At 44.6% G+C, this 22895-nt stretch overlaps 8 protein-coding genes across 8 annotated transcripts; 4 read left to right on the top strand and 4 right to left on the bottom strand.

Annotated features, from left to right (window-relative positions):
* Positions 1 to 441: 441 nt before the first annotated feature.
* TRUGW13939_08779 (uncharacterized protein) lies at positions 442 to 2140 on the top strand (the record flags this gene model as incomplete). Its single annotated transcript, XM_035491908.1, has 3 exons — positions 442 to 1131; positions 1205 to 1448; positions 1923 to 2140. The coding sequence occupies 3 exons, from the start codon at positions 442 to 444 to the stop codon at positions 2138 to 2140; spliced, it is 1152 nt and encodes a 383-aa protein (XP_035347801.1).
* A 3219-nt stretch (positions 2141 to 5359) lies between these two features.
* On the bottom strand, positions 5360 to 5836 carry TRUGW13939_08778 (uncharacterized protein; the record flags this gene model as incomplete). The annotated part of the gene is made up of 1 exon (XM_035491907.1): positions 5360 to 5836. The coding sequence occupies one exon, from the start codon at positions 5834 to 5836 to the stop codon at positions 5360 to 5362; it is 477 nt and encodes a 158-aa protein (XP_035347800.1).
* Positions 5837 to 7307: 1471 nt separating this feature from the next.
* On the top strand, positions 7308 to 8210 carry TRUGW13939_08777 (uncharacterized protein; the record flags this gene model as incomplete). Its single annotated transcript, XM_035491906.1, has 1 exon — positions 7308 to 8210. The coding sequence occupies one exon, from the start codon at positions 7308 to 7310 to the stop codon at positions 8208 to 8210; it is 903 nt and encodes a 300-aa protein (XP_035347799.1).
* Positions 8211 to 9195: 985 nt separating this feature from the next.
* On the top strand, positions 9196 to 10466 carry TRUGW13939_08776 (uncharacterized protein; the record flags this gene model as incomplete). The annotated part of the gene is made up of 4 exons (XM_035491905.1): positions 9196 to 9213; positions 9592 to 9809; positions 9868 to 10279; positions 10335 to 10466. The coding sequence occupies 4 exons, from the start codon at positions 9196 to 9198 to the stop codon at positions 10464 to 10466; spliced, it is 780 nt and encodes a 259-aa protein (XP_035347798.1).
* Positions 10467 to 10715: 249 nt separating this feature from the next.
* TRUGW13939_08775 (uncharacterized protein) lies at positions 10716 to 12952 on the bottom strand (the record flags this gene model as incomplete). Its single annotated transcript, XM_035491904.1, has 6 exons — positions 10716 to 10904; positions 10956 to 11483; positions 11530 to 11752; positions 11804 to 11981; positions 12049 to 12769; positions 12821 to 12952. The coding sequence occupies 6 exons, from the start codon at positions 12950 to 12952 to the stop codon at positions 10716 to 10718; spliced, it is 1971 nt and encodes a 656-aa protein (XP_035347797.1).
* Positions 12953 to 14483: 1531 nt separating this feature from the next.
* Positions 14484 to 14916, top strand: TRUGW13939_08774 (uncharacterized protein; the record flags this gene model as incomplete). The annotated part of the gene is made up of 2 exons (XM_035491903.1): positions 14484 to 14600; positions 14674 to 14916. The coding sequence occupies 2 exons, from the start codon at positions 14484 to 14486 to the stop codon at positions 14914 to 14916; spliced, it is 360 nt and encodes a 119-aa protein (XP_035347796.1).
* Positions 14917 to 15323: 407 nt separating this feature from the next.
* Positions 15324 to 16073, bottom strand: TRUGW13939_08773 (uncharacterized protein; the record flags this gene model as incomplete). The annotated part of the gene is made up of 1 exon (XM_035491902.1): positions 15324 to 16073. The coding sequence occupies one exon, from the start codon at positions 16071 to 16073 to the stop codon at positions 15324 to 15326; it is 750 nt and encodes a 249-aa protein (XP_035347795.1).
* A 36-nt stretch (positions 16074 to 16109) lies between these two features.
* TRUGW13939_08772 (uncharacterized protein) lies at positions 16110 to 20346 on the bottom strand (the record flags this gene model as incomplete). Its single annotated transcript, XM_035491901.1, has 7 exons — positions 16110 to 17045; positions 17107 to 17443; positions 17495 to 17601; positions 17655 to 19258; positions 19343 to 19516; positions 19571 to 19671; positions 19733 to 20346. The coding sequence occupies 7 exons, from the start codon at positions 20344 to 20346 to the stop codon at positions 16110 to 16112; spliced, it is 3873 nt and encodes a 1290-aa protein (XP_035347794.1).
* Between the last annotated feature and the right edge of the window lie 2549 nt (positions 20347 to 22895).

The following is a 22895-nucleotide window of genomic DNA, read 5'->3' as shown; positions in this document are numbered from 1 at the left end:
GAGGCTTTGCGATACCAGTATCGTAAAGGACTCAAGGACTTCGTAAAAGACGAACTCCTCCGCACCGGCCACAGCACCAGCACCCTGGAGGAGCTTATAGCTGCTGTATGTGAGATCGACAACGCATGGTACAAACGCAGCATGGAAAGGAAAGGGAAGTACGACCCCGACTATAAACGCATGGGAGAAGGAAGACAGCGGACTTGGCGCAACAACCACCGAGACCGAGGAGACCCCATGGAAATTGATGCCACGGGACATTCCGACGCAAAATGAAAGCCCCTGGACAATAAACAGGAACTCATAAGAGACAGGAAATGCTTCAACTGTGGGAGACCAGGTCATATGGCTCGCAATTGCAGGCAAGGAGCAACGCGAGGCCGTGGCAACGGACACAAAGGACAGCTAAACGCCACGTATAGACGCGACTATACGGGACCAATGCAGGTCAACGCCACAGGCTGGGGAACCGCAGAAGCAGAAGAATTCGTGGTAGTCACTCAAGATTTGGACACCATGACCATCGCGGAAACGGAGGAGACGAACCCGGACGACGCCTCGATAGGCACCGAGGAAAGCGACTCCACGATTTCCGAAGAAGGACACAGAGCCGCCCAAATACTGGCAGGGCAGGCAACAGCATTCGAATACTTCATGGAATCACAGGATAAGCAAACAAGGAAGTTCTTGGAACTCCAACAGAAATACATTCACCAGGAACCAATGGAATCTATTGTCAAACTAGGATTCCTTCAGGACAAATTGGAAGTCATGTCGGACTACCGATACGAAATACTGAACATCAAGAACATCGTCGAGGAACAGGCCAAAGAAACCGATTTGGTCAGGGAATTCCGGGACGAAGGAATGGTGAGGAGCCAACAATACCAAGACAAAGCAAGGCTGAATCAGCTCTTGATTCCTGTGATTAGCGGAGAACTTATACGATCTCGAGCCGCGGCCAAGATCATAAAAGACGAAATAGAGCGCCTCCGAGACAATGAGAATGTGGCGAAGATTGATCACCCTCGACACGCGGAACTAGCATGGAGCTTTTGCTACACTGATAGCTGCACCATCCATAGGTCCTCAAAGGACGGAGCCGGGTACTGGCCCAACAGGAAGAGGCCGGTATAGGGTTATAGCCCCGCTTTGCGTGGTCCAGCAGCTCGCGGGTAAGGCCCCTCCGCGGCTCGATCAACAGGTCGAGCGTGTCTTGTGCCGTGGGAGCCCACGAGACAACCGTGAACGGGTGGGTCTGGAGGAAGGACCAGAAGCTGACGGACGGAATCCACAGGTTTATATATCGGCCCGCCTCAACCTTCAACGGCCGTGTAAGGTGAAGCTGCATCTTGACGGCGCCCTCGTCGTGGATGATGGTCGCCCGCGCGAGGTGGTGTCGGAAGACCCTGTTTCGGATGATGATGACCGCGCATTGTATCAGAGACGTACCTGCGGGAATGGCTATGCAGATGTAGAGTATAGAACGACTTGAGGAGGGCCAAATACTGTGGATTAATTATAATAATTAGCTGCCTGTTTTCCTTTACGGTTTCATATGCTATGTGACAAATAGTTTAAAATATGCTTAACTTAGGATAGACCCGTGGTGACTAGACCCTTCGGATTTGCCACTGTATAGGAAGCATGTACTGTAGCATGTTCGAGAAAAAAAATAAGTCTAAATAGATTATCTGCCTCTCCCAGGCCCTCCTTTTGCAAAGAGATTAGAAAATAGAGGAAGAGAGAAAACTTAAATTAATCAAGACTCACTATACCGAAATCAACACTATACCCGAAATCCTATGAAGGAAACCCGACCTGACGTATTTCCCAAGGCAAGCATATTTGATTTTTTGCCGCCATTGTACGTCCTGTCCACTGCACTGGCCGTATTTCATTCGGTAGCTAATCGTCAACAGGCTTCATCGCTGCTCTGCCTCCTCCTCGTCCTCCTGTTGCCCCCCTTCCGCCGGCTCTCATACGAACTCTTCCTCCGTTCTCACAAAGCCCTTGCCCTGGCCGCTCTTTTCGCGGTCTGGCGACACCTGCCCTCGGACAAACCCTCTACCCGTTACTACAGTATCCCCGTATGAGGCGACGACAACGCAAGAGCCTAAGGCAACTCAATGAGAGCTAGCTAAATGATGTGATGACATTCACGTGCACCAAGGGTGGAGTCTAGTTTGAAAGTATAGTACTAAACGTACTCCGTATATCTGCACCAATTGTTTCTTAAGGCCTATGTATAAAAAATGAAAATATGCGTATGTAATATTGATACAATACTGTATATTACCTGTTTAATACCACAGGTAACTTACAGCAGCCCTCACTCGAAACGAGTGACTCATCAATTAACGTAGACCAATCCCTTGGCAGTGGGGCTAAAAGAAAACTGTCATATGATTGTCAGTCAAACCGATTTCGAGAATGACTGTAATATTTAGCATCTACAACTGTACAACTACATTGTACAGGCAAATTCAAAATTGGCTTCACTATGTTTACACACTCTCTGTTAAATTCTGCCCCACTGTGGAGATGTTGTTGCCTTGCGCTAGTAAATATAGAGTTAGTATATAACTAGCATATCACTACCATAAACATATAACTAACTACTAATTAACCAATATCACACTGGTAAAATTCAACAGAGAGTGTGTAAATAAGGTGAAGCCAATTTCGAATCTGTCTGTATTAGGTTTGCTTCAGAACATTTGCTAGTCATGGTTTTACCTCCCAGGATCATCAGCCCAATTTTGTGCTCGCTAGTAAACCAAGATGACGTTATTAAGCATGCATGCTGACGGCAAACAGTAGGGGTCCATAAGATAATGCTACAAAGCAATTATAAGGGTAGATCATGAAATAGCTGACATAAAAATGAACATATGCTGACAGTAGATAGTTCTGGGTAATATAGTAACCTATATAAAATAGATAGTGCTGTAAAGCAATTGTAAAAATAGATTATGAAATAGCTGACACAAATATGCATGCTAACGGCAAGCAACGTACAAAATTGAAGGATACTGTAATGCAATTATAAAATAGATGGGTAAAACAACGTACGAAAATAATATCGGTTGACCATTCCATAGAGTTACGTAACATTTAACTTATAAACTGATGTGGCCCTCAAAACCATCGTTGGCTAGATCTATCCCGTCGAAAATCTTCTCACATTGCCTGACTGGTGGATGTGTAGTTAATGCCATGTTCTAGAACATTCTAACGCGATATCAACCTCATGCGTAAATTAGAGTCAGCCACATTGGATGATTGGTCCGTTTAGTGGAGTTTATAATTAGCATCTTCCCTGTCCAATCATAAGAAACTTAAAGTGCCTATATTTAGAAGTACAAAGTAAGGCTCAAAGAAGCTTTTTTGGTCCAAACCGTCTCTCTTTGCCTATAATGACTTCCAAAGAATGCTCTTTCCGAGGAATAGGTTCCAAGAACGGTCTTGTCCAAGGACTCGCGATCGACTTTAGCAGAAAAGCGCTAGCTCGCCCGCTCCAACATTTGATACTGTTGAGGTATGTAATCGATTTTACTTTTATGAGGGTTGGTTGGACTATTTATATACACGCATCAGGATATTGATTTTTACAATTGCTTTACAGCGCCCTCTATTTGTATATGGTTTACAGCATTAGCCAGAAATATCTGCCGTCAGCATATGTTCATTTTTGTGTCAGCTATTAGGGTTTGGCTTGCGCCTTGGTCTCAGTCATTCAGTGAGGAATATATGTACCGAGGTAAGAATTTCCACCACAATCTATACTCAAGCCAATATGAGGTGCCAGGATCCATGGACTCGCATAATATATAATAATTATTTTTGTATTCAGTGGTATATTCTTAGTATTCCTTAGCATAATACGTAATTAGTGTATTATTATTATTATACTCATTCTCTATTAGTACTACAATCTATAGAATAGAATAGATAGTTTTAATAGGGCTAAAATAGAAAATCGATCTTAATATTCTTGTGACGTGCCTTTTCCAAAGATGTTGATTTCTATCTAGGGGTGCGATTCTCTAAAACAACAAGCATGGGAAAGGAATCTAACTACCAGGACCTGCAGGAAGGTTTTACCTTGTGTGCTTAGGTAACCAGCTTGACCCCTTATGGCCCCGGGGTGAGGCTATTCCCAGATCTGGCACCGCGGGTTAGGGTTGATGCCCTTCCTTCCTGAGGCCTCTTTCTGCCTGAGGCTCCCACCCGGCCCCGAGGCAGCTCCTACCCTTGGGGATAGCCTCGGCCTCAGCCCCAGCCGTCACATGCGACACCTACTCTATCTACGAACTCGATGACTGCAACTACTGCGGCACCATCCAGATAGTGAGCTACGATGAAACCACAAGCAGTTGGCCATGCCATGAATGTATTGAATTGGGCTTTTATGAGTTCAAAGATGGAGAATGGGAGAAGGTATTGAAGACATTAATTGACAGAATCTCCTAGGAGGATCTTGAAATGAAGTCTTCAGGTACTACTGCAGAACCTGCCTTATTGTATTGCACCTCTATGATAGTAAAATTACGCTTGATTTTCCACTCTACCTGGTTAGACAATAAATCTATAAGTAGAATAGGAAAATAAAGGCTTAATGCTCGTATGAACAACAGCACAGGCTATCACAGCTACATAGTTATAGGCTATAATTAGCTGACCACATGCGCTGCTGTTTGATTGTCACAGTGAACAGGACGTCTGTGCGTTGATCAGTTGATGCCTATTCTTGCATGCGTTGTCGCAGTATTTTGTCCTATCAAAGGGTCTCACTAGTAGATAGCTGTAAGTGACAAGGTTCCCTGCCTGAATCACCATTGGCTTTTAACTATCTCATTTGACATAAACAAAAACACCAAGGTAGGAAAACGCACGGATGTTGGGCTGGTATGAAAATAATTCGGCTGGAAGAAGGATCCTATGATCCTCGGTCAATTGTGCGAAATGACTGCAGGTTGCAGGTTTCGAATATGTATATAAAGAACCCTTTTTGCCAACCGTATATCATTTTTCTGTTTTATATCCGACTATATATCGACATACTCCTTGATCAGCTACCTTTCTTTGTTGAAGTCGAACGTTAAATTTTCCAACCATTCAATGTCAGTTCAAATACCTTCAAAGGGTTAACATTACTATCGCACTAACTACATTTGAGATGTGCAACTGGAATGTCAAAATGTGCTCTAAACCAGAATGCGGCGCGATAATATCCACTTTGCGAACCCATGACTGCGGAGCGCACCACACAGTTTTTGATCCTGCGTCCCATCGAAACATCACCAACACCCCCTGTGCATCCTGCAGCCTGCCTACCCCACCATGATAGGCTCGATCACAGCGCTTTCTGGGGGGGCACACTGCGAGTTAGACTTCGTGGGTTTGGGTAGTTGGGTGGAGTTCCCGAAGTGTGATCTTCAACGAAAGGCGGGGTGGACCCAAAACCATTTGCATCATGGAGATATCTGACAGTCTCGTTGATTCTTGCGCATTCTTCAGGGTGAGGCTGGGAAGCAATATTTCTATTACTCAGGTGGATCACAACAACAGGAAGTTCATTGTCTTCTGGTCGATGCCCTTTCGCGGCATCATAATGTTCATTTAAAATATCGAAAATAAACATCTTGCGAGTACGATAATATTGTATCGCTAAGAGGGTTGTGTCGGATACGGATATTTCAGTTACATCGCAGAGATTGTTTTCGGCAATAACCCGGAGAGTAAACGGGATAATCTCCTCTGGCGACTGTTCCCATGTCTGACTCTTGTCTGACACAATGGCAAGCACGCGGAGTGGATGTTTTGCACTCATAGAGAACTGGTTATATTAGCATTCTATTACAGAGGTTAGGTGAAGTTAAGGAGATAATAGATCACCCACTTAGGCAGAGGTTTTCCAAGCATAGGTTGTGATATTCGCATCAAATACGGTGAGGATGCGAGCGGCCATTATGTACCCAAGTTACACCGCCCTTAACTAGCGCCGTCTGTCAGACCCACCTGGTTTACAGGCAGTGAAATTTTTGTCAAGTTTGTCAAAGTTTTAGGGACCTGCTGTCAGGACCCAAGGGTTACTAAGCTTGAGGAATTGCAGTTGCCTCGCAATAGTCTATTCGTGGAGTGAGAGATTAGTATAGTAATATGTCGTCTCGGTGCCAAGTCGCCGCCACTAGGCGCTAAGTTCCGTAGAGTAAGCATACCTTTTAAGTTAACGTAGCTTGTTAAATTGGCCAATGGGATGGCTGGGCTATTTGCCGCATAAATCACGTTCGGACATATGTTTTACCGGACCCGAATTCTTCATCCCGTCAGTAGCAGTGATATCGCCATGCAGGCCTAATGGTACAGCAACCAGTGGCTCCCCTCCGAGCCGCACCACAGGAACGTAATGTTAAACACGGCAAACGCGGCAAACGCGGCAAACGCGGCAAATAATGCAAATCACGCAAACAAATGAAATTCCGCGTACATCGCGATCTCGCTGGTCCTCCACACCAGGGCCGTCTACGATGCTGATCTCGATCTCATCCTCGCTGCCGCCGCTGTCATCCCCGATTTTGCTTCCGCTCGCTCACCTGCTACAGCAGTGGCATCCCAGCCATGCCTGCGCCGGCGCGCTTAATCACGTCGTCTTCCTCGCTTCCGAATCTCCCGACCTTGTTTGCTCCCAAGTCCTCGTCTTAACAGACATTAGTTCATTTTCAAGGCGCAGGCTATCATGCGTACCCGCATAGCCGTGGACTATGATTGACTGGCTCGGGGTACGAATCCGTAATCCTACGCCCTGTTCTGCCGATCCTCTTGATTTCCTCCAAAGAGCAGTGTGTACTCCTGCTGTCTGCTCGGTGACACCGCTTCGGCCCCACTGCGTGCTTTGCTAGTACGCCTGGGCTAACTAGTCGTTAACTGCGAAGATCGAAACCCATTTCTCAAAATTGACTCGGAAGGCATGACTCATAGAGTCATAGCGGACCTTTCCGCTACTAGTGCCATGGCAAAACCCTGTGGAAGAGTGCGTCCAATAACCATGTCTATATTAAAGCCTCGGCCCTACTCAAATCCTACATGCTAAGGAAGGGCTAAGAGATGCGAGCCTGTTGATAGGTGGATGCATCTTCACGTGGAAATTCATTACCATTCAAGAGACCTGTTGGATTACTGCGGGGTCACCGGAGTCTGATTTGTCCACAGTGCTAGTGTCTGTCCACGGTGCTAGCGTCTGTCCACGGTGCTGTGGTACATAATCACGCAGCGATCCGTTATTCTCCATGCGCGGAACTTCAATGGCGGAAAAAAGGAAACCAGACCTTCTTGAAGCTAACAGGCTTTCTAAAAGTCGTCGGAGAGATCTGAATCAGAGAATTACTCTCCAATGGGGAGAGTACAATATTGACATACCATCACGGAATGAACCCAGCATCAAAGAAATACATGATTTCTTGCAAGAGCTTGACAAACGATCAAGCTATCCGCAGACAATAGCAGCGAATTGCAACCGCAAGAGTATGATTGACACTATTGAGTATCTGTCAGGCTATCCTTTAACAAACGACATCATTTTGATCCGAGACCTTGAGAAATTAGATGATGTGCTAAGACGTCCGTTCGAAACACCAATTCTATATCGACAAGCTAAATCACAACATCATCAAAACGATCTGAATATCAAGTGCTTTTTACAGTGGCTTTCAGAGAATGAAAACAAAAATTTGCATGTCTATGATTATTCTATCACAGATCCTTCTCTAAGGACTCGCGTCACCACCGTCGAAGAAGTTCTTCAAACCTTTCCATCTACCGGGAATTCAAAACCACTCAACCTTCTTAATCTCGAGAATCAATCAGGCACTTTGTACTGTCTCGGACAAATTTCCAATCATGATATCCGGGTCAAAATTGCGCGCCGAAAATCAGATGATGCAGGAAAGATAGGATCAACCTGGGTGTTGGACAAGGCCAGTGAATTTTTTCTGCTATCTTCACGCAACACCGTTTCCTCTATCCATATAGACAATGCCGGTCAACTCACATGGATTGAGATCCTGGAAGGGCGAAAGATTTGGTATTTCCCACGATTCCTCCACATGAGGACTCTTCGCTGGCTGGCTGAGGCCGGTTCTCAGTCGCCAGAGCATAATCGAGATGGCTGGGTCAAGGTGGAGCTTTGTGCGGGTGATATTCTGTAAGTGGAGGCACTTCTTACATGGTTTTTGCTAACAGTGCTAGAATAATGCCTCCTGGATGTCCTCATGCTGTATTTACCCCGGACGATTGCCTTGCTGTTGGTGGCTAATTCTGGACCACCGCACATCTCGGGCATATTCTAGAGGTTTTAAGGATGCAGGAAACTTACCCCGATATATGCAATGAGGATATTAATGATGCGATTTACGACACTTTGGGAAGGGTTATTCAAGATTGTAAATCTGTTATGAAAGATCAGGAGATTGTAGAGGTTGTAGCCAATTCGTCTCTTTTCAGTGACAACCTTGATGATTTATCGATATCGTGTCTTAAGTCATGTTTGGAATCTTGAGGTGTAGAGCCTAGGTCATCCAGAAAGGACCTAATAGCCCAATTGGATATGCTTGCGTCGCGGAAATTTGGTTGAATACTTGAGGAATTCTGGTCTAGCAATCAGGACTGGGCGGCAGGTTGAATTGTGGTTTTTATGTTTTCTACTTGGTAGCATAGATGCCTATGCTAATTATTTTAGTGTAAAATTTTCATGATGGCGTATCTTTTTTAATATGGCCTACAATGTATGCGTACTTTATGACTAAACCTGGTATATATGTAAAATTATGCTGTATGTTCTACTCAATATTTATTATATATCTGGGCGACAGCTAGTATGCGGGCTAAGGTTATTGGCTTGGAGAAGGAGGACTGTGACATGTTATGGTTTTTGGTTTTACTTAGTATTATTTATACTTAGATTACTTTGCCTCCTGGACAGTGATTAAAACAAATTATGTAGCACAGGCTCACTTCCTAGGCGAATACCGAGGGCCATGCCTTATACAGGAACATTTCTCATAGCGTTATGCACTTCCCGGATCGGATATATATTAGTCCGAAACCTATGGATAGCAAGCTAGCTGACGTTACTACTCTCGAATCCCAACAATATACTGAGAGACTGAGAGCCACAGCTTACTTTCCAGTCTAATGGATCTTCAAGATTGGGTAATGCAAATATCCGCTTCTTCTTCAGCCGTGACTTCGTCTTCACCCCCGACGACCCTGTTGTCTAGATCCGGCGGCTGGAAAAGAGAAAGGAGTATGACTCCAACACCGCGATGCGAACCTAGCCCTTCAAAACGATGATGAACAGACGGGGCGTCGTTATCAGACCTTTCTGACCGTACTAGACTACAGTCTACTACATCTACACCCTCGCGTCCTAGTAGCCCAACACGAAGTCTATTTATCGATCTTCGATGAACCAACCCTCCTATCATCTGTGAACCGCAAGCGACTGGCGATCTTCCGCAGCGTGTGGTGCTTCTCCGGAAACGCCTTACCGAAAATTTTGGAGGGAAAATATTGCCGCGATGTTTCCAGTCTCGAATCGAAGGCTTGGATCGCGAGTATTACCAGGACATTCCGGACTACGCTTATACGAATGTGCAACCACCCGACGCTGGATCACTATGGCAGCAGCTTGAAAAGATATATTTAAATGCAAGAGACTGTGATACATACGGTAAAGACGAAAATGCTTGGTGCTTAGATGTTGTTCAGCCTTTACTGAACTCTGTCCTTGAGGGAACCATGCTGCGGTTAGTCAGTGTGTAAGTCTTCAAATCATTGCTGTGAGGCATTATTCATGATGATTAGGCAGTCGCAACAAATTGAGAAAGACCTCCTTCCGACGGCTGCGAATAGTCTTTCCAAGTTAAACAAAAAGGCGGACTACTCATTCGAGTTCTCCGGCGGCCCTGATGCCTTTGATCTGTACCAGAAAGTCAGCTTTGGAGGCTTGGGGATGAACATCAGCCAAACCACCGATGCATACACTAAGCTAGTTGCTTTATTTTCTGGACTCGAGGTGAAACCCGATGATGGAGGAAAGAAGGAAGCGTTGGCTCAACTTACGATCTGGCTTACTGCAGGTATTCGGAGAACGGCTCAACTCTACCAAATCGCGGAAGAAGGTTCTGCCGAAGGCCATGTTCCGCCCACTCTTGGCTTTACAGTTATTGGCCACGATTGGCATATCTATATGGCTTATGATCTGGGAAAAGAAATGGTAAGTTTTCTGCGAACGTTGTTTGTAAACTGAATTAACTGAATTAAAATGGCAGCATGTGATTGGACCCATAAGCACAATTTACGCCGATACACGTAGCATCTATGGTATTTTCAAAATACGTGATCTCCTTCGTCGGGCCATACAGTATGCGGAGGAGGATTATTGGCCATGGCTATGCGATTAAGTTCTGCGACCGCTGGCCGGAGGCAAGCGCACTGGTGCGATGTACTCCAGATCGAGTGGTGCCTGACTAGGCTCAGTTGACCCAGTCGATTTTTATGATTGACCTTAAATATGTCTGCTTGCTTCAACTATTTTTGATAAAAATTACTAAACAGCCGGACTGCCTCCTATAACATCAACCCTTCTCCCCGACTCTGCCATCAAAACCACGCTCTTCATCCTCGTCGTCGACTGCTTCCAGTAGTACTATCTAGTCCCTGTATTTTATAATACGCCCATCCTCAACACATGCCATGAGACCATCCACGATCTCCAGTGTCATACGGTTTGAATCATGCACAGTATCCCTAGGTCCAATTGGAAGACCGTTTGCCAGGCGTTTAAAATTCCAAATAACCCGAGCCCCGCAGCTCCAACCATCGATCTGTTGCGGGGTGGCCTATAACTGTTATCGCAAGTTTTTATATAGAGATTCGGACACGCTACTTACGGCTTCCTCATATAGATATTTTAGGCCAGCGAATTCTTTCTTGATCAGTGAGGACACCCGATCTTGGCGGGCTCTTTCTGCCAGTGAGTCAAAGTGATGTATTTTCCTCTCTGGCTCATTGATTTCAAGTAGTGAATAGTGGCTGTTTTGATGGTTAATTGGGCAAAAATAAACCAGACTGTCGGCTTCCTTGGTGACTCTTCGATAATTCCCCATTTGCCGGGCCCAGTTGGCGAATGGCCGTTTAATTGCCTGCAGTTGTCCATGGACAATTTCATCTAACGGGATTCTAAGACCATGCCTGACAAACGTAGGTTTGTCCACTATTTGCATGACTGCCATAATAATTTCATCGCTCATCCATCTTCCTGGGCGGAGTTGCTCAAAGATATTACAGAATAGTTCCGTACTTCCATTTACTGAAATAGTATCTTCTTTATCTGGTGTATTCTTATGTAGTACCTTGTTGCTAATAAGGTGGACCAATTGGTCAACCGCAGCATTAAGTTCAGCATCTGGCAGGGGATCCTGATTTGATTAATAAGGGATCTGTTGGGTAAGAAATGTTACTCACGCTACCCAAGATATATTCCTTCCTCCACTGATCGACTTGGCAGGATGATATAAGTTCTTCTGATTCCAGATCATTGTAGAAGGCGTGAAGATCCGGTGACCCTTCATGAACTAATCGCTCTACCTGTCCACTGAGGATCCTATATAGCTCCATTTCTCGGTGATCTGATTGAGTATTTTTTATCAGGGTGTCAAGATGTTTCCAACCCATCTTCGTATAGTCCCTACAATGTTTCGTCAGTAAGATGGAGCTGGGAATGATAGTACAACCTTACCAGATTTTAGGGCTAAGCAATATCCCCAATCCAATTACTTTGACAAGTTTGCTTAGCTTCTCGCCTCGGTGGAGCTGGTTAATAATGCGTTTCCTCAGTTCCTTTCTTTTGCCTTCAAAGTTGGCCGTATCGCCGACCTCTTTCACCGTCACCGGGCCCACTCCACTAATCCATTTGCCTGGTACAGTGACATTGGGTTGCTGACATTACACCATATTGAGAACGTGACTAGCTGCCCCCCCGACGTTCCACGAGCTTGCCCTTCTTGGTGCAGACCGTGGCTTCCGCATGTTTGCACTGTTCGTCGAACCATTCCCATGCTCCCATGTATTCTACCATGTTGAGGACAGTCGTTCGGATACCTGTGGATGATCCCATGTCAAGTATTTGCAGCCACCTCGAACCATCAGACCATTGGGTATCGATTGGCGCTGTGACTCGTCCGGAGTGAGACTTTTGAATGGTCTGCAGTATCTGGGCATGGATGGCTCTTGGAACATCCTTCGTGTATGTGCAGAGTTGATGGATGACGTGGACGGCTTGGAGAGTCATGTCCAGGATGGTCGACTCGGTCGTCTCCTCGGCTAGGGGAATCTTGTCTGTTGACACTCCTAGGTTCATATCGGCAATTGCGAGCTCCTGACCTTCCACCACTTGCGACCGCGACTTTGTCCTGGGGGTCCCATCGTTGGCTAAGTCCTTCTCGGTGCCTTGGTTTTCCTCCTTGACACCATTTTCCGTCGAGTCTTGGCCCAGTACCAAGTTGGCATCACTGGAATTGGAAATTCGTCTCGCATATTTGGGTGACCGGTAAATGGGATCTTCGGTTGATTTCCTTTTGCGTATTGCCAAGGTCTCACCATAAAAATTGAGACAGTCAATCTTAGGGCTTTTCTGGATTGTTCCAACTATGGCTTCGGCAGCTTCAGGGGCTTTTTCACATAGTTGATCAACGATCATACAAAACTAACATAATAGTTAATAGTGTCGCTTCCTCATTTCAGAAATTCGGCATACCTCTGGCTCGCGACGCAGGTCAACTCCATCAGAGATGATCAATTGGAAAGCTTCTCTCAGAAGTTTCATCGCCTTATCTGTAGAGCATGCTGTTTCAGGTGTCTGTTGTAGTACGAAAGAATTCGAGTCCATTGTCAAAGAGAAATTTCCTCAGAAGAGCGTAGGTCTATGGAGATCGTGGTGGAGGAAGAGAGACAGAGGCGAGGGGGATGTTGGCCTTTATATAGTTGCGCTGGGCGCATTTCGGCATCCTAGGTTGCCGAAATGCCCCAGCAACCCACCTGTTATTGGCCATCATGAGCTATTAACCTATCCAACAAGGCTGACACGCCTAGCCTGTCTGGTCGATGGTCATACCTGCCTGGATAGGAAAGGTTTTACATCGCCCAGTGAAGCCTTCCCTGGCTGAGTGGTGGATCCATGCTCCTAGATTACCTACTATACATCCGATCATGCCCATTCTGGATGACGCTCTCAAGGCTGACACATAATTGATTCGTCCGTAGACTCCAATGCTACCGGATCTCATCCCTAGATGGTTACATCGCCAACTGGCCTCTACCCTCAATTCATATGGGCATTGAAAAAGGGGATTCAGATCCATTATGAAAGGATCGAAGGGCAGTTGATACATATTTAAAACAGCTGCGTCCATGTACTTTACTTGCCTTACGTCTAGTCAAAACAGATGAAGAAAAGCAAGCAATAACAGATAACAGCGGGGATTACCAATTCCTTGGTCATACACGATTTATTTATTATGGAGACATGTTTAAATCTCAAGAAAGCCATTCGAGTTGGCGATATTAGGCTGATCAAACGATTAATTCCTCGATTCGCATTATCAGTCTCGATTAGTAAGTCATTTGTCGCAAGGCCGATTGGCAAATCATTTACCCAATGATTTTATACATGCAGCGGTCGGAAAGGTGTTATCTGAAAAGATTGTTACTAAACTAATTGCTGATGAGGCACTTGAAGAACCAGATCCTGTTTCTTCCGGTCTGCTAGATGGGATCAAAATAGACGGGGGTGATTTTTGGTGTACATAGCATGAAGACCTCTCTAGTCAAATTAAGGATTTAAAATGGACCAGTCGCGTACTGATATTCAATACTAAGTGGGGGCTAAAGCGGGGCTGCCGCAGAATACCAACTATTGATTGGTTAGGTTTGGTAGCTAGCCCTAATGTTTGTATATAGTTTCGTCTTGTATCTATGTATCGCATAAATAATATATATAAACGTTGATATTAGCATCAAATCCTAATTATTTCTCATTGAATAAATGATTTAGATTAATATAGATAGCAAAGAATATGTCTGGCTAGTTATTTATATCATTTTCCATTGGGGTTGTGAGTAATTCAATAGTAATGGTATAAACTCAAGTATAGATAAGATCTTTATAGAAACCGAGATACTTCAGCTTCAAAGCACCATCCATGTACTTAGGGTTATTCACTGGAGGGTCGCCCACAAAAGAATACGGTTGAATCGTGAGCCTATCTTCCTTTTACTCTTCAGCCTCAATCACGGCAGCAGCAACAACCACGACCGCAGCAACAAACAGGTAAGTGAATCATCTTTAACAACCAAGTATACACAGTGCCAGTTCAAAAAATCAAGCAGTATCTAATAGTATATGGAATAGCTTCATTAAAATGTCTGCTCCTGCTCCTGCTCCTGGCTCTAGCCTGGCCGCTGGCTCTGGCCCTTCTCCTGCCGGCCCCCCTCCTGGGGATTTTGATCTTGATCTTGATATCGATACACTCTGCCGTGTAAGCACTCAGCTATCTAATAAAGGAAAATGGGTTGGGTACAATGATAGAGTATACTTAATATAGTGATTAGTGTGAATTTGTCCGGCACCTCGGCCAAGAGGTTCACAGGGTTTTTCGACACTATGAACAGGTGCCCAACGAGCAAGAAGCAGCCAATTGGCTGCGCGATTATCGAGAGGACCTACGGCTGCTGTGGGGTGTATTGGGGGGTGATGACCCCAATACCAAAAACAATATGCTTGCCCGGGTGAAGTCCAAGTTTCCTGGGTTCGATGCATGGCGTCGAGGGCTGGGCCCAGCGCCCTGGGAATGAAAATTTTGCGTTTTTAGGGGGGGTTTTAAAGCTTCTGTTATTGTTTTTTTCTTGTTGATAATATGAAATCAATCAAATCAATTTAATAACTTGATAAAGTGTAAAGTAATAATAAAGTAACTAAAATAAAGATATGAAGGCTAAAGAACATGTGGAGAAATAAGGCGGACGAGACTATCCGTGGCTGTCTTTATTAGATATTTAATGTACGTAAAATAAACAACATGTCATTGCCTATTATCGGAGAATTCTCATTTGCAAAGAAATATTAATTCTAATGGTGTGGCCACAGAATAGATCATATCGTAAAGACAGCCATTCACCAAAATAGGGCATTAAAAAGGAAACATTCAATTGCGGGTCTCAATTACGAGCGACACACACCAAGACATACCTCGGCCACTGGCCTACTCTGAAGCAAAGCGACCTTGTGAGCGTCTATTCGAACGCAACCCATACCGCTGACGGGGAGTGTTATCTTCGGTGGATTGAAGGGACGGGTTCACAGTGCAGAATTCATCTCCGTGGTCGTGATTCGCCTTAGAGGTTCCTACCTCCCGATCCTTCAGTTTCGTGGAATAATGAACTTGCAGTGTACTTGTCTTTCTTCCTGGAAAATGCTTTGCGATTTCGCGCCATGGGAGATTCTGTTTCCTTTTCAGATCAATAAGGAGTTTTTCTTCTTCGGTAGAGTACGGTGTGCGTTTCCTTTGTCGATGCAACTTAGAGGACTGGGAACTATGGGCAATACTAGGAGCCGAGTGCACTGCATCTCCCGATTGACTGGAGGATGGCGATGCTGTCTTTCTTTCCTTGAAACACCAGCTCCACGTATCGCCTCGGGTGTCGACATCACGGGTGAATATGCCTTCGACATCCATGGCCTGGATATTAGACATCTTGTTTCCCGCATCTTGATTGCACTCCTGCTCAATATTAAAAGCCATCGGTTCCGGGACAGTTAAGCATGGATCCTCGTCAAAATAACAGAAATATCGAACCCGCGAAAGAAGAGTGATCTTGCGAAACAGGCGACCGTACATTCTAATTTGTTCTACACAATTCGTATTTTCCTTCGAAGACAGCTCATGTAATGAATTCGGCGATGTCACTTCCTTGGCATCTAGCCCTGGTCTTTCCCGGATCGGGCAGGTCATTGACGTTTTCATCCTTTTAGTCGGATGAACTTGACGCTAATTATTTAATCCCCCATCTTCTTCATCACTGGTGTCATGATAGTTATGATCGTCCGAGTCATCGCTTTCTGCACTGTCTGGCGAGGCGGGATGGCGCATACCTGTCCGAGTTGAACGTCTTCGACTGCGTTTTCTGCGTCGACCATCCCGCAACGAGACCACAGCCGTTTCTCCATGAATGAGCTGCTGTATCTGGGACTGGGACAATCGACTTTCCCTAGTTTCTCGGGGCACATGGCTTGAATATGCCTGATGGAGCACCGTATGGACAGTTTCGACCGTGGCGGATCTTTCCCGCCACCCTTGGTGCACAGCATCGAGATCCGTATCCTCATGTGAATGCATCACATCATCAAAGCTCTGTGTTTCCGTTGCAGTTGCGTTAACGTGGCTGTTCTGGTCACGCGTCACCCCTTGGACAATGGGCATTGTGATGCTAAGGTCAACGGAATTGATAGGTTGACCATCGCCATTGAATGATGTATTCAATATTGGGCTCTCTGGGAATGTACTCATACGATCCTCGTTTGTTGGACAACTTGGATTGAAAACCTCGTTCGGTAACTCATCCAATAGCGCTATATCTCTCTGTGACGTGGACAAGGGGCTTGTCGTTCTGATGTCCGGCACATCAAGATGTCCGGAATTATCTTCAGGGCTAGGGCATGTTTGCTGTGATAGACAGTTGATGTCATCACGAGCATAACTCTCCTCAGCTGTAACCCTACTACAGGGATCTTCGTCATCCAGTTGGCGGCCAGTGGCCAAGATGGGGATTTTCAGCTGGAATGGCAAATCACTGTCAGCTGGCTCAACGGAAGCGATAGAGGAGTTGATCGGTTGAGACTCTTCTGTGGAAGGATTGGAGGCTGACAACTGCAGCATCGGGGCAGAGGCTTGTGAGGGCAGAGAATGGGCGGTAGATGACAATATCTGCGACGGAAAAGAAGACACCCACTCTTGCGGAACAGGCGATTTGGACCACCGACTGAACCCAATTTAAATGGCCGTGAAGAGTCTGCAGTTTAGAGCCAGTCTGGACGTTCCAGAGCTTAACAGTCTTATCGTCAGAGCCTGAGGCTAGGATTTTCCCATCAGAAGAGAAAGTCACTGATTTAACTGACTGTGAATGGCCCCGAAGGGCCTGCAATTCTGAGCCAGTCTGGATGTTCCAGAGCTTGATAGTCTTATCGGCAGAGCCTGAGGCTAGGGTTTTCCCATCAGGGGAGAAGGCGACCGACTGAACCTGATATGAATGGCCCTCTAGTGATTGCAGTCCTAGGCTCCATAAATCCTCCACTCGTGGTAGTATATGCAAGTGTTTGAGTATACTACCAGGAAATATCCTTCTAACAATACTTTGCATCGGTGAAAATACTAACCCAGAACTGTAGAGTTGAAGTGGAGCGATATTCGCAATGTAAGTGTTTTTAAGAATGAATCGTTTGGCATCATAGAGAAAGTCTGAAACTTCAGTATCTATGCTCTTCTGTGGTTATAATCTTAGTTAACACTCAAGTGTAGACAGTTGAAAACACCTACCCCATTCCTTGACTGTAGCGCATCTATCATTGCGACCGCTTCTGATATAACACCCATTAGGCTCAACGCCTCCAACCAATGAAGGAAATGCTTTTTCAAAAAATCAAAAACTCTGGGCCCAACGGCACGGTCTTCGTTATGACGAAGATGGTATACCCAATACTGACAGGCGTATTGCAGATCCTTTGAGATATTCTGATGAACAGCCTGACTGTCAATATCATCTCGTTGTGTCCCATAACTTAGGAGGCCACAAATATTGTGCTTGAGACTAGTGTTCATGACACGAAGGCAATGCAGTGCTATCTTCTGGTGTGTCTCTTTCTCACATATATGGAAAAGGCTTTCCGTGGTCAAGAGGTAGTCTCGAAAAGATAAGTGCAGAATTCGGGTTGGGGCATATTTGTTGCTTGGTATATCCAGGACTGAGTGTAATGGATCCAATAGTTCGCTGATAGTTTGTTCAGGCAGATCAAGAAGCAGTGCAAGCGACTTGACAGACAGTGGTGTAGCAAGGAGAATAATAACCCCAACGATATCTTGAAATTCTTCCAGAAGCTCTTTTAGGTCGTCTTCTTTATCCCCCATGAGTAGATTCAAGATTGGGAGGTATACTTTGCCCATCTGAGATGCAAATGTCGTTGCTTGGAATTTAAGAAGGTCCTGAAGTCGCTTTTTTGGGTGCATGCCTTCCTTAATAAAACGACATGCTGTGGCTGCAAAAATAAATAATGGAACAGCCATCTGCACCAATTCTTTGATAGCTTCATTCCCAGGCCAGTCGTTAGATAATGAGCGTTCATCACATATTTTAGAAAGCTCGTCTTCCAGGTATACACGTATGTCGTGTTCAATCATGGGCTTGGGAAGCTCATGGAGGACAACATCTTGATAAGAATTGTTTTGATTAAAGCCAAGACGAATTGCAAATTCAGGTCTGCTAGTCAGGAATATATGAAGACGCATAGGTTTGATATCCTGGATCTGGGGTAAGAGTTTAAGTATTACTGGTATATCGTCATCCTGCTCACATTCATCCAATGCGTCGACCACAATGATGATACTTGTAGGCTGACTTTGACTGAGGTTGAGTAATGGCTGGAGGAGCAGTTTATCAAATTGTTCCTTCATCATCCTATCTGATATATAAGGGTTAGTGTCAATGACTTCTTCGACATGAGTAATTAACTCAGGAATATGGAGCAGAAGTTGCGTGCAGATTGTGGTAAAGAACTTCTTGGTAGTACCACGATCACGCTCTCCCTGATTAAAGAAGAAGCTGGCGCCGAGCTGGTTTTTCTCCTTGAAATATCCGGCTACTGTTCGAGAAATTGTTGATTTCCCAGTACCAGCCATTCCGTTCAGCCAGAATATACATTTTTGTTTCGGACTCTCCGCCCACTCTTGGATCTGGCGAAGCAGGTCAATCCTGGTTTTTAGATGGCATCTAGCCTCATGTTCTGCATTGGCTACATCAAAACTGGAACCTTTTGCATATGGTAATTTGCTAAAGACCTTTTCATGCCTGCTGTTATTCCTGAGGTTGTGGACTACAACACCTGTGTCCTGGACAATACCATGTATTTCTCTTATCGATTTCTCAACTTGTTCATTTGTTAATAAGGGATTATATTAGAGCACACTAGAGCGATAGAGCAAAACAAATATCATAGCTGAACTTTACGTACTCTGCTTAATCGGATCCATATTCATGACCCCTTGCCCTGAAATAACCTGGAGAAGCTCTTTTGCATATGACGCTGCCGTTGCCGCGGCATACGGCTGCCAGACCTTGTTCTTATGAGAATCGGCATAATCACAGATTCCTCGGATGACGAGGCAGGGGAATGAGTCCATGAGGCCTAAGTAAAAGTAAGTCACTGAATTTCTGATTTGCTGAGTAGGTGTACACTGACCAGCAGCCTCCATTTCAAAGCATATAATGCTCTCTTTCTGTGCCCATTTATCTCTTAAAACAGCATCCTTCATCACTTGACGCTTCATGAACGAAATCCGACTTAAAGAGGTAGTCCTTCTGAGATCCTGGATACTGAAATTTCGTTGCAAGTGCTGGATACCTCGACATCATGTTTGCCAATGTTTCAGAGATATTATGTCCTTCCAACTCATGCAGAGCTTTGAGATGAGCAACGGCGCCCAGAACAATGCTCGGTGGTTTGTTCAGTTTGCCGCCACTATGTACAAATTCCTTTTCCTGCAACGACTTCCCGAAATCGTACTGCACAACCGCATCCGATGACTTTGAGTGAAGGCTTATCACCACGTCACCAAGTCGTATGTCGTGTATATCTTCCGTATCATCTTCAGAGTCTTCAGAATCCTCGTCTTCTTCTCCGCTTGCAGAATTAGCGTTCCCCTTTGCACCATAGTATGGCGCTGCACCCCCGATTCCAACCATCAACCCAAATCTTACAGCCGGAAAGCTGCGGATCATATCTTTAGCAACCGTAGCAGCAGACACCTTGCCGGTTGTCGCTGCTGGCAAGCAAGCGATCACCACATTGTGTTCACCGGTCCGGCCAAGGACGTACGAATTATCGTCGTGTGGACCGATTGCGGGAAGACCTGGATGCCTTTTATCCAACATGGCCATGGCAGCCACTAACTCGGTCTCCGGTAAAGCACATATCCAGCCCACGGTATAATCGCCATGAGCTGGAGGCTCAGTCATGCTTCTCCTGTTTTGGGGGAGAGGGGGGGAGGGGGACAGTGATTAAATATTCATAAATGGTTCACGACTAAAAAAGTTAAGCATTATTCTGGAGCAGTCGGCTTTGGTAGAGGAATTGCTCGAGAAAACGTGATCAGGATGCGGGGTTATTAGCCCCCCGCAACGTTAACAAATTATATTCATACCGGTAATGCACAGCCCCAGTAAGAACGACCAAGGCAGATCGCATATCAATTGACTGTCAGGCAGCCATCTTGGACCATTTGACCCTATTACTACAGTATATCACGAGCAGTCACTGTATCGACCGCAAAAGTTAAATATTCGAGGGACAGGTGGACTTTAGTCAGGTAAAGTATACAAGACCTGGTTATGATACCTTAGCGTACTTTACGATACCAATACGGGCTAACAATATTCCGCACGGTCATCTAGAAGTGGCTTAGTTCATTTTAGCGTTAGGGCTTTACCATCTTGTCGATATCTAGGCGCTTAAATGGACTCCAACCTACACTGCTTTACAGCACCTGTATGTACAGTATTAGAGATGAGGTGAGATTCTCAAGGTAGGAGGTGTGGATATGACGTCAACTTACCCTTAACGGTCAACATCCACTCAAATTTTGTAGTGATATAAACTGCTTTAAAGCATTTTATGCATAGAACAGGTAATATTTTATTAAAATTATACATTTCACTCATCAACATCTGGCTTCTATTAAACCAATGTATATTCATTAGTTACATCGAGCTGGAGAATGATGACGTGAGCAGGCTTCCTTTCGTTCGATTGAGTACGGCTTGAACGGGTACTTAAAGACGCCAAGTTCCCTTGAGTATTTCAATGCAAATATATGAAAACTTATATATTGCACCAAACATACTATGATGCCTTTATTGAAGTCTATGGTTAAAATAGCCAATAAACTTGGAATTCGTGTATCGCTTGCTAGATATCATATCTATTACGACAATGATCGTGGGTTTCTCGTTAGAACCTTGGTATTCAACGACATATCAACAGTGAGTCTCCCATCTTCTGTCATGTCTCGAACATAGCTAATCAGGTCTTTGATAGTATGAAATAATTAAAGAATATTCTGACCTAGAATGTCTCCAGAAGGATATTAGTGATTTCAAACCGTTTTCCTGAAACCTGAAGTTTCGAGTTTGTCTGAGATATGTGTGCAAACTAGCGTATGCAGCACGTATATCACCGCACAATTCAAACAATGACTCAACAAGCACATGGCACGCATCTGATTGGTCATTGTCGTGCTCGATAGATGATAGGTGCCATAAAGCCTGCTGAAACGACCTGAGACATATGTCACCAATTATCATTCCGCTATCACTCATAACAAGCTTTCATTAGCAGATTCTCGTAGATTAGTAGATTTGTTAGTAGCTAGCTTGAAGGCCCCTCTCAGGTGTTCAACAACCTATCGCACGTAACCAACTTGTAGTCATTCGATTGAGTCAGCAATATGAATGCTTTAAACCATTTTTCCTTTTACATCATCACCCTTCATTTTTTGTTTTGAATCAGCAAAGCACAACACAAATGCAAACAAATTTTTTTACGTCAGTTGCTTTAACGTGTAATTGTATCACAGAATCCGCAAGTGTAAATACATGTTCATCATGGCTTTCATCAGCATACGCTATATACTACAAGTTCTGTTCTAGATTTTGCAAATGCAGGCCCGCATTGTTTACGTCACTTGCACAATATCTTGAATAATCATCGCCATTATTATACCTTTTTTGAGTTAGCAAAACAGGACTGCTTTAAAGCATTTCCAATTTTTACGTTTTCGAGCGTGCCATGAGCACTAAGTCTTTTCGTAGTTAGTGTCATTCAGTGTTGGCTAAGTATCTTCTGAAGGCTGGTATCCTGACAGTCACATAAACAGTCACACATTTTGATTGTATGTCATCTTTATTATATCATTTGAGTCAACTGCTTAATGCATTTCCCATGTGGGACCCAATTGGTTATTAAACTAGATTCGTTTATTAGTCCTTTTCTTAGCAACCTCATGACAATGAGGATTGTTTTGAGTGACGTAATAATAATACAAAGGGCTTTTCAGCATTTGCTGGCTCAAGATAAACATTAAGCAAGTGAGATCCTCATTCTGTGAGAATACGGGATTCCCTTGTTACGAAAGAAAAGAGTTACCACTATGGGTTAGTGGATGACGGCAGCATGGAAGATATTGCAATATGCATTATTAGAAATGCTGAAGCAATGCCACAAAGATGACGGCATCCCACATCCCCACGTGATTTTAGGTGGACAAAATAATATATCAAGGGATATCTCGGCCACAACTATATAGGAGCACTCGTTTACCCGTGTTTTATTTTCTCAAGGAAAATAGCATACTACTATTACTCTTCAACGATCTTTGCAGGCTATCCTTGTGATAGTACTTTACTTTACCGACCTGGTTGACTTTTGCCTTCTGTTAATAGAATATCCACCCCGATCTTAGAGACGATTTGTTGACGTGATTGACAATAAAATACCCTCATAACACGAA

The sequence above is a fragment of the Talaromyces rugulosus genome, chromosome V (genome assembly GCF_013368755.1).
Source record: "Talaromyces rugulosus chromosome V, complete sequence".
NCBI classification, from domain to species: Eukaryota; Fungi; Ascomycota; class Eurotiomycetes; order Eurotiales; family Trichocomaceae; genus Talaromyces; species Talaromyces rugulosus.
The sequence above is the reverse complement of the archived record's forward strand: the minus strand, read 5'-3'. Positions and strand labels throughout refer to the sequence as shown.